At 39.4% G+C, this 11,110-nt stretch overlaps 1 protein-coding gene across 5 annotated transcripts in view; it reads left to right on the forward strand.

Moving 5' to 3' along the window:
• The window catches only part of BCAR3 (BCAR3 adaptor protein, NSP family member), a 212,877-nt gene extending 202,037 nt beyond the window's left edge, over window positions 1-10,840 (forward strand). For all 5 annotated transcript variants that reach the window (XM_060139552.1, XM_060139553.1, XM_060139554.1 and 2 more), the window contains 3 exons: window positions 1,242-1,353; window positions 6,656-6,868; window positions 10,205-10,840. In XM_060139552.1, the coding sequence (XP_059995535.1) occupies window positions 1,242-1,353; window positions 6,656-6,868; window positions 10,205-10,383 (504 nt within the window). In that variant the 3' untranslated portion in view covers window positions 10,384-10,840. The remainder of the gene's footprint in view (window positions 1-1,241; window positions 1,354-6,655; window positions 6,869-10,204) is intronic.
• The last annotated feature ends 270 nt before the right edge of the window (window positions 10,841-11,110 follow it).

Here is an 11,110-nt window from a genome sequence, read left to right on the forward strand (position 1 = left end):
CTGCTTGGGGAGGGGAGTGGCAGGCCTAGGAAAAACCCGAGAGGAGTCATGTCATTTCTGTGCGCCATCATCTAAACCTGCTCCTTCTCTTCTCAGCTTCTGGGGTCAAGAGGGAGCATCCAGGAGATGGGCCTAGCCCAGAGACAAGGGCTCCTTTCAGAAAGGCGGACGCTTCAGGGAGGGGGAAGAGAAGAGAGGGCGGGGTGGTAGGAGGCCAGAGGAAAAACAGCCACATCCTTTCCTTCCCAACAAATCTGCTGATGGTGATCCTTTCTCACCTTCCTCTTGGAATACACAGGGAGCTCTTAGAGCCCAAGGAAATGAATTTCAGCTCCGCCATTTAGCAGCTGTGAAACCTTGAGCAAGTTACCTAATCTCTTCTGTTTTCTGACCTGTAAAATGAAGCCAAAATACCTGCCTCACAGGGCATGGTGAGGATTAAATGAAATTCCTCAAATACCTGACAGAGTTGGCTCTCATTCCATAAATATTAGTTCCCTTCCCTCCTTCATTGTTTCATGTAGAAAAGGTCAGACACGGGCTTGCTGGTTTTAAGGTGTGAGTGGGGGACCATTTATCTAGGGCAGTCAGAGTCAGTGGCATATGTTGGTTTTGACTAAATTGTTCCCAAAGAAATGAAAAGGAATGAGTAGTGGCATCATATGGTCTAGGCAATTTTCCGCGTCTCAGACTTTATTACTTACAAGTAACATTAAAATGCTGTATGTCATATTCTACATCCTTACATCAGTATAACCTCTATGGAGGACAGTTGGCAACTCCTATCAAAATTCAAAATACATGTATTTTTTGACCCGGTAGTTCCACTTCTGGAAATTTATCCTCCAGATATTTGGTAATAGAAAAATATGTTTAAAGCGCTTATCTACAGGAAACTAGTTAAACTATGGTTTATGCATAAATGGAACACTAGGCAAAAGTTTAACAAAACAAGACTGTTCTATGCTGTTTTATATGTACTTACACGGAATAATTTCCAAACAATGAACAGAAAAATATGTGTAGTATGATACGCATTTATTGTAAAAGGTGTGTGTGTCTCATGGGTTATTAGAACAACGTGGAGCAGGGTCGGGGTGGGGATTAGCTTTTCTCTCTACACTCCTTTCAACTGCTTTGAGTTTTTACCACGTACCTCTATCATCCATTCCAAAATTTAAGCAAAAAGGTAGTTTTAAAAAGAGCCTTTTCCAAAACGATAACAACTTTCTTTCTTCCAGATCACAAGGTTAGAAAAAACGTGGACTGCCCTGCGGCACCAGTACACACAAACCGCCATCCTCTATGAGAAACAGCTGAAGCCTTTTAGCAAAATCCTGCACGAAGGCAGAGGTGAGCACAGGATCAGGACAAGGGGGTCTGGTGGCAGGTCTGGCAGTGTCATATCTGTTATGGTTTGATTGAAGCATTTAGCAGGGCATATTATGAGGCTCTCAGTTATTTGCAGGACTGTTGATGGGTCACCAAGGCTTTTATCGGATGACAGCATCACTTGTAGGTCTGCAGTTGCTAAAACAAGACATAGGCTACTAGTTACCTTATTTTGTGCTTAACTTTATAAATTGAGGTGTAATTTACATAACATTATATTAGCTTCTGGTATACAACGTAATGATTTCATATTTGTATATGTTGCAAAATGATCACAATAAGACCAGTTAATATCTGTTACCATACATGGTTACAAAACGTTTTTTTTTCTTCTGATGAGAACTTTCAAGATCCACTCTGCTAGCTACTTTCAAATATGCAATACAGTATTATTAACTATAGTCACCATGCTGTACATTACATCCCCCAGGACTTATTCACTTTATAACTGGAAATTTGTACCTTTTGATCCCCTTCATCCATTTCACTTCTCCCCCTACCCCAACTCAGGCAACCACCAATCTGTTCTCTATATCCATGAGCTCAAAGGGTGTTTTTGTTTTTGTTTTTTTAGGTATCACATGTAAGTGAGCTCATATGGTATTTATCTTTTTCTGTCTGACTTATTTCACTTAACATAATGCCCTCAAGTTGCATTCATGTTGTTACAAATGGCAGGATTCATTATTTTTTAATGGCTGAATAATATTCCATTGTGTATATATGTATGTGTGTGTGTGTGTATACACACATGCATCTTCTTTTTTTACTGAAGTTATAATTGATTTACAATGTTGTGTTAGATTCTGATGTACAGCAAAATAATTCAGTTATACATATATATCATTTTTCATATTCTTTTTCATTATAGGTTATTACAAGATATTGAATGTAGTTCCCTATGCTATAAAATAGGACGTTATTTATCTATTTTAGATACAGTATTTTTTTTATAAATTTATTTATTTTTTGGCTGTGTTGGGTATTCATTGTTGCACTCAGGCTTTCCCTAGTTGTGGTGAGCAGGGCTACTCTTGCTTGCGGTGCATGGGCTTCTCCTTGCGGTGGCTTCTCTTGTTGTGGAGCACAGGCTTCAGTAGTTGTGGCATGTGGGCTCAGTAGTTGTGGCTCATGGGCTCTAGAGCGCTGGCTCAGTAGTTGCGCATGGGCTTAGTTGCTCTGTGGCACGTAGGATCTTCCCGGACCAGGGTTCAAACCCGTGTCCCCTGCACTGGAAGGCGAATTCTTAACCACTGCACCACCAGGGAAGTCCCTATATATAGTACTTTGTATCTGCTAATTCCAAACTCCTCATTTATCCCTCCCCTTCTTTCCCCTTTGGTAAACATAGATTTGTTTTCTATTACTGTGAGTCTGTTTCCATTCTGTAAATAAGTTCATTTGTATCATTTTTTTTAGAGTCCACACATAAGTAATATCATATATTTGTCTTTGACACACTTCACTTATGAAGTATGGTAATCTCTGTGTCCATCCATATTGCTGCAGATGGCATTATTTCATTCGTTTTTATGGCTGAGTAATATTCCATTGTGTGTGTGTGTGTGTGTGTGTGTGTGTATACCACATCTTCTTTATCTACTTATCTGTCGATGGACATTTAGGTTGCTTCCATATCTTGGCTGTTGTAAATAGTGCTGCTGTGACCACTGGGGTACATGTATCTTTTCGAATTAGAGTTTTCTCTGGATATATGCCCAGGAGTGGGATTGCTGGATCATATGGCAACTCTATTTTTAGTTTTTTAAGGAACCTCCATACTGTTCTCCATAGTGGTTGCACTAATTTTCATTTCCTCCAACCATGTAGAAGGGCTCCCTTTTCTCAACACCCTCTCCAGCACTTATTATTTGTGACTTTTTGATGACGGCCATTCTGACCAGTGTGAGGTGATACCTCATTGTAGTTTTGATTTACATTTCTCTGATAATTAGCAATGTTGAGCATCTTTTCATGTGCCTATTGGCCATCTGTATGTCTTCTTTGGAGAAATGTCTATTTAAGTCTTCTGCCCATTTTTTGATTGGGTTGTTTGTTTTTTTGTTATTGAGTTGTATGAGCTGTTTGTATATTTTAGAAATTAAGCCCTGTTGGTTGCAGTGTTTGCAAATATTTTCTCCCAGTCTGTTGGTTGCCTTTTCATTTTGTTTATGGATTCCTTTGCTGTGCAAAAGTTTATAAGTTTGATTAGGTCCCATTTGTTTATTTTTGCTTTTATTTCTATTGCCTTGGGAGACTAAGAAAACATTGCTATGATTTATACCAGAGAATGTTTTGCCTATTTTCTCTTCTCAGAGTTTTATGGTGTCATGTCTTATATTTAGGTCTTTAAGTCATTTTGAGTTTTTGTGTATGCTGTGAGGGAATGTTCTAAGTTCATTGATTTGCATGTAGCTGTCCAGCTTTCCCACCACTTGCTGAAGAGACTGTCTTATCTCCATTGTATATTCTTGCCTCCATTGTCAAAGATTAATTGACCATAGGTGTGTGCGTTTATTTCTGGGCTCTGTATTCTGTTCCATTGATCCTATGTCTGTTTCCATTACCATGCTGTTCTGATTAATGTAGCTTTGTAGTATTGTCTGAAGTCTGGGAGGATTATGCCTCCAGCTTTGTTCTTTTTCTTCAGGATTGCTGTGGCAATTCTGGGTCTTTTGTGACTCCATATAAATTTTACAATTATTTATTCTAGTTCTGTGAAAAATGTCATAGGTAATTTGATAGGGATCACATTAAATCTGTAGATTGCTTTGGGTAGTATGGCCATTTTAACAATATTAATTCTTCCAGTCCAAGAGCATGAGTCCACATCTTCTTTATCCATTCGTCCATTGATGGACATTTAGGTTGGTTCCATGTCTTGGCTTTTACAAATAATGCTTCAGTGAATGGGGCAGGGAGGTGGTGCATGTATCTTTTCAAATTAGTGTTTTTGTTTTATTCAGGTAAATACCCAGAGGTGAAATTGCTGAATCGTATGACAGCTCTATTTTTAACTTTTTGAGGAACCTCCATTTTCCATAGTGGCTGCACCAATTTACATCCCCACCAACAGTGCCCAAGGGTTCCCTTTTCTCTGCATCCTTGCTAAAACTTGTTGTCTTTTTTATAACAGCCATTCTAACAGACGTGAGATGATATCTCATTGTGATTTTGATTTGCACTTCCCTGATGTAGCTGTCCAGTATTCCCAACACCTCTTATTGGAGAGACTGTCCTTTCCTCGGTGTATATTCTTGGCTACTTTGTCACAAATTGACTGACCATATGTGTGTGGTTTTGTTTCAGGGCTCCCTATTCTGTTCCATTGATATATGTGTCCGTTTTTATGCCAATACCATGCTGTTTTACTATAGCTTTGTAATGTAGTGTGAAATCAGGGCATGTCATGCTTCTAGCTTTGTTCTTTCTCAAGATTGCTTTGGCTCCTTGGCATCTTTTGTGGTTCCACATAAATTTTAGGATTGTGTTTGTTCTATTTCTGTGAAAAATGCCATTGGAATTTTATAAGGATTGCACTGAATCTATAGATTGCTTTGGGTAGTATGGACATTTTAACAATATGAATTCTTCCATTCCGGGAGCACAATATCTTTCCATTTATTTGTGTCTTCTTCAATTTCTTTCATCAATGTCTTACAGTTTTCAGTGTACAGGTCTTTCATCTCTTTGGTTAAATTTATTCCTAGGTAATTTGATCTTTTTGATGTAATTGTAAATGGAATTATTTTCTTAATATCTTTCTGATAGTTTGTTATTAGCATATGGAAATGCAACAGGTTTTTGTATACTTTGTATCCTGCAACTTTACTGAATTCGTTTATTCTAACAGTTTTTTGGTGGAGTCTTTAGGGTTTTCTATATATAATAGGTCATCTGCAAATAGTAATAGTTATACGTCTTCCTTTCCAGTTTGGATGGTTTTCTTTCTTTTTCTTCCCTAATTACTCTGGCTAGGACTTCCAATACTATGTTGAATAGAAGTGGTGAATAGTCATCCTTTTTTTCCTGATCTTAGAGGGGAAGTTTTTAGCTCTTCATCATTGAGTATGATGTTAGCTGTGGGCTTGTTATATATGGCCTTTATTATGTTGTTGTACATTCCCTTTATTCCCACTTTGTTTGAGTTTTTATCATAAATGGATGTTGAATTTTGTTAAAAATAATTTGATCATCTTAGTAGATGCAGAAAAATCATTTACCTTTCTTTTATTAATGTGGTATATCATAATGATTTGTGAATGTTGAGCCATGCTTGCATCCCTGGAATAAATCCCACTTGATCAATGTATATGATCCTTTCAATGTACTGAATTCAGTTTGCAAATATTTTGTTCAGGATTTGTGGATCTGTGTTCGTCACAGATATTGGCCTGTAATTTTCTTATCTTGTGGCATTACAAAGGTTACAGTCCAATAGGACCCATGGGCATAATAAGCCCCACTGGCCATCAGAGCTAGGCAATTTAGAGGTGTCCTCTGGAGGCAGCTGGAGATATTGGAATGCCGGACAAGGGTATGAGCTACTTTCTGGGATATATGAGTTAGGTGGAGCAAGGCAGAGGGAGAGCACAAAGATTGCGTCATCCATTAACCTCCAATGCTGAGAGAGCCTCATAGGTCTCAGTTGTTTGCCAAACCAGAAGCCTGCCTCTCGGGCTAAAGCTTTAAGATTAGCAAATGAGCCTCATTTGCATAATGTCCAGGCACCTCTCAATTGGCTGCCTCTGCACTGAGCCTTGGGGCAGGTGAGTCCAAGCTTGCAAGCCCTTTAAGACCTGTTTCTCAGATGATTATAGCCTTGTGGGTCTTGCAGACATGAGTACTGTTGGTTTTCAAAGTTAGATGTTTTGGGGGCTTATCTTTCAGGTGCTGGTCTTAAAAGCTGGGGTACCCCATGTGGGCTTCAAGCCCTTTGCTCCTCAGGGAGAAGCACCAGGTTTTGAGTTCCCTCCCGATTGTGGGTCACTGTGCCAGGGGTGGGGTTTATAGAGAGATAGTCTCCCAGCCTCTCTTACCTGCTCTGATGTCGACCTTCTCTCATTTATGCATTCGGACAGTTATTCAGACAGTTTTTAGTTTTTTTCCAGAGGCAGTTGCTCCATATTTAGCCACAGATTCAGTGTGTCCACAGAAGGAGGTGAGCCCAGGACACGCCTACGTTGCCATCTTCAACTGGAGCTCTTTGCGCTTAACTTGGAAAGAAAGCATGACGTGGAAAACTTTACCCCTTGTTTTTCAGAGTCTACGTGTGTTCCCCCAAACAATATATCAGTCCCACTGCTGATGCCTCTTGTGACCTTAATGGAGCGCGAGGCTGTCACTTTTGAAGGAACTGACATGTGGGAAAAAAACGACGAAAGCTGTGAGATTATGCTGAACCATTTGGCAACAGCCCGACTCATGGCAGAAGCTGCAGACAGCTACCGGATGAATGCTGAGAGGATCCTGGCAGGTAAGAGCTGGTTTCGGTAAGCTGTCTACTCTGCACAGTAATTGGAATGAAGGAATGAAAAAGCATGGGTGTTCTCAATAAGAAAGAGACCAAGTAGGAAAGATTAAGGCATGGGAATTCCATTTCCTGTATGGTTGATCACTACTTACTTAGTTCCTGTCTTAGGGATCCTACTTCTCCCTTGCTTTTACGTATTCTCTCTCTTGTGCCAGTGGTATAAACAGAGAGAAAGGATCAAGAAAGAATTTGTCAGCTTGTTTACCATTAGTACCTCTGATAATCACTATTAGAAAAGGTGATGGGCCAACATGAGGAGTTGGGAGTTCTATCTGACTTATCTGTATTCCTATTTCTTCCCAGACACACTGGCAAGTGAGCTCCCCTGCTCTTGGCATCAGAGGGTCCAACATAAGCAAAGGCAGAGAGAGCTTGGAGAAAACTATGAACCACAAGTACTTGGCTTTGTATTAGTGTAAAGTGTGTCTTAAGGAGTGGCCAGCTAGGTTAAAGAAGGTGGATACAGGTGGGAAGGCCTTCCATGTAGGACTGTGGCTGAGGAAGAGCCAGTGAAGGGTTTTAAACATGGGAGGATGTTATCACATGGTCAGATTTGTTTTCAGTCTGCCATCTTTGTGGAGGAAGGCAGGAAGACTGAAGCTTGCAGGCAAAAAGACCATTTAGGAAGCAAGTACAAGAATAAGGGCTTTACCAACACAGTTATCAGGGGTGACTATTTTCTCTTCCTCACGGTATAATTTTTTTTTTTTTTGCGGTACGCGGTCCTCTCACTGTTGTGGCCTCTCCCATTGCGGAGCACAGGCTCCGGACGCGCAGGCTCAGTGGCCATGGCTCACGGGCCTAGCCGCTCCGTGGCACGTGGGATCTTCCTGGGCCGGGGCACGAACCCATGTCCCCTGCATCGGCAGGCGGACTCTCAACCACTGTGCCACCAGGGAAGCCCCTCACTGGATAATTTTTAACAGTCTTCAAGGGCCCACAGTTTGATCCACAAGGTTAAGAACTATATGGGGCAGAAGAGGCCTATTATTTCAACCTGAAACAAAGTTGTTAATTCAGAACAGAATTTGGGACTGAACAATTTGCACTGTGTCTGCTGTAGGTATAAGCACTACATACCTGTTTCTTTTCTTTTCCTCAGAAAGTTCTTCAGGGTTGGCAGTGTAGGACTCAAACCATAAAAGCCTGTAATTCAACTCACCAGACACTGGAATACCTGCTTATACAAAACCAATAAGTATATTACATTAGATGTTGCCTAAGCCAATATATTAGGGTGGATTTTGAGAAAAGTATGCTCTAAGCTGTTCTACAGCAAATCACCTTAAAGGCATCTGATGGTATTTCTCAGTTGATCCTGCTACTGGTTTTCATAGCAAGTTCTCATTGCTAGAAGTGACTGTGAGCCCCGTAAGGGCAGAGATTTGCTCACCAACATATCCCAGCACTCAGCCCAGGGTAGGGGCTCAAAGCATATTAACTGAATGAGTGGAAGTTGTCATCTGGCCTCTGGCTGGTTATCTGCCAAAGATATTTTGGCATCACATGGATGAATGGAATAGAAGCCTTCTATAATCCTCTCCGTCACGAAGATACTATGATCTAGATGATGAGAATATATTTAATGACAGAGCCAACTACTCCAGCAGTAATCAAGGATGAGAAACATATGCCTGTATGACGCTTTGGCTAGAGGTTTCCCCTGCTCTAATAGAGTTGACTGAGCATCCTTGGCCGTAAGTAGAGCAGATCTTCTCTTACAGAAGAGAAAAGAGAGTTGAGAAACAGGCCCACACATGTGACTGTAGATTGTTTTCTGACAACAGTGTCAAGGTAATTCACTGCATAAAGTAATCTTTCAACAAATGGTGCTGGAACTACTGATTATCATATACAAAAAAGAATCTCAATCTTTACATCACAGCATACACTCAAAATGTAACAGCTAAAGTGTAAAGCTTCTATAAGAAAACACAGGAGAAATTCCTTGTGTCCTTGGGTTAGGCAAAATTTCTTAAGATACAAAAAGCATGAACCATAAAAGAAAACTGATAAATCAAAATTTTACATTTTGCTCTTTAAAAGTCACCATTAAGGAAGTGAAAAGGCACACCACAGACTAGAAGAAAATATTTGGCAAACATACATCAGATAAAGGACTTATATCTAGAATCTAAAGAAATCTTACAACTCAAGGAGAAGAGAAACAAGATTTGAATCAACAAAAGATTTGAATAGACACTACACCAGAGTGGATATACAGTGACAATAAACTACATGGAAAAATGTTCAAAGCATTAGTTATTACGGAAATGTAAATGTAAACCACAGTGAGATACCACCACGTGCTATCTAGAATGACAATACCAAGAGTTGACAGCTGGACTCTTCACATGTTACTGATGAGAATATAAAATGGTAAAGTCATTTTGGAAAAGAGTTTGATGGTTTCTTTAAAAGTAAACATATATTTACTATGTGACCCAGTAATTCCACTTCCAGAGAAATGAAAACAAATGTCCACTCAAAGACTTAATCACAAATGTTCACATTATTCGTAATAGCCAGAAACTGGAAGCAATCCAAATGTCTTATCAGTTGGTAAACAAAATGTGGTATGTATGTCCACATAACTGAATACTACTCAGCAATAAAAAGGAATGAATTATTGATAACTACAACAATATGGAATAATCTTAACATCATGCTGAGTGAAAGAAGCCAAAGTGAAAGAAGCTTGACATTAAAAGAAGTCCATGTTATATAATCCTATTTATATCAAATTTCTACAAAAGGCAAAGCAATAGTGATGGAAAGCAGATTAGTGGTTGGCTGTGGTGTGGGGTAGGTACAGGGATTGACTGCAAAGAGGTACTAGGGGATTTTCTACGGTGATTGATGGAATTGTTCTAAAGTGGTGGTGATGGTTGTGCAACTGTAAAAACCGCAGCTAAAATGGGTGAATCATGACAAGTAAATTATACAACAATAAAGCTGTTAAAAAAAAAGGTACTTTGAACACTCCTTCTCACAGCACTACGGCCCATGGTGGCTTGTGCACACGAATTTTATTCACGTCTTAGTGAGTTTACTTGTTATTCTTTCTCTGAAGGTGCTCAGGTCCTAGGGAGGGGGGGGGGGGCTCTGCCCACCTTTATATAGAGTAGATCCTATATTTTTTTTTCCTTGGGGGCATTTTTTGAAAGTTCTGAGAGATGTTCATTTTGCTCCTACTTTAAAACAAGCAAGTTTTCAGTCTATTTTCAACACTGTTTCAAGCAGAACTGAAGTAAGTTTTTTTGGTTTTGTTTTTACTAGGTTTTCAACCAGATGAAGAAATGAGTGAACTCTTCAAGACTGAATTCCAAATGAGATTGCTATGGGGCAGCAAAGGTGCACAAGTCAATCAGACAGAGAGATACGAGAAATTCAACCAGATTTTAACTGCCCTCTCACGTAAATTGGAACCTCCTCCTATAAAGCAGGCAGAGCTTTGATAACTAACTCTCCAGAGAACCTTAGGATATAATTTCAAGCTTATCCAGTTTCTTCTTTGAGAAAGCTTATCATTTGATAAAGTAAAGTAATAATGTGCAAATCTGACAATATACAAGCTTTTAGTATCCACAGGATATTAAACATGTAAATTGCACAGAGCACACTTATTTATGAATTGTTTAAAATTACTACTGATTTTAAAATGAACGATAATTTATTAAGGTAACTATTGCTAATGCTGATCAACAAATTTAAGTGAAGAACCAGCTACATTGGCTGGTTGCTTTCTATTACCGAGGTATTTGACCATTTTAGTTTTAATAATTCCATGTCAGATAAGTGTAAATAGAAGAGTTTAAAAGCATGAAACATTTCAGAAGGTATCAGTTGTATGATATTCTTTAACTAAATATGAAAAATGTAAATAGTCATATGAAAATATATCTTTTTGTGAAACAGCTGTATCCAGTCTCTTTAATATTAAACAATTCATTGTAGTACAATAATTCTACCTCCTACCTTCCTGGGGCACCCTCTTCCCGTGCCACTACATCCTGATTGATGATAGTAAACCAAAATCAATGAGAGTGGTATGGAAATTTTAAGGTTTCTGGCTTAGGGGACAGAGGTGAATACAAGGTAGAGCTGGCTCCAGGAAGACCTAGGTTCCCACAACAGCTGTGGTGCTTGCTAGCAGTTGGACTTTGGTCAAGTTAACCTCCTCAA

Source organism: Lagenorhynchus albirostris, chromosome 2 (genome assembly GCF_949774975.1).
Source record: "Lagenorhynchus albirostris chromosome 2, mLagAlb1.1, whole genome shotgun sequence".
Lineage (NCBI taxonomy): Eukaryota > Metazoa > Chordata > Mammalia > Artiodactyla > Delphinidae > Lagenorhynchus > Lagenorhynchus albirostris.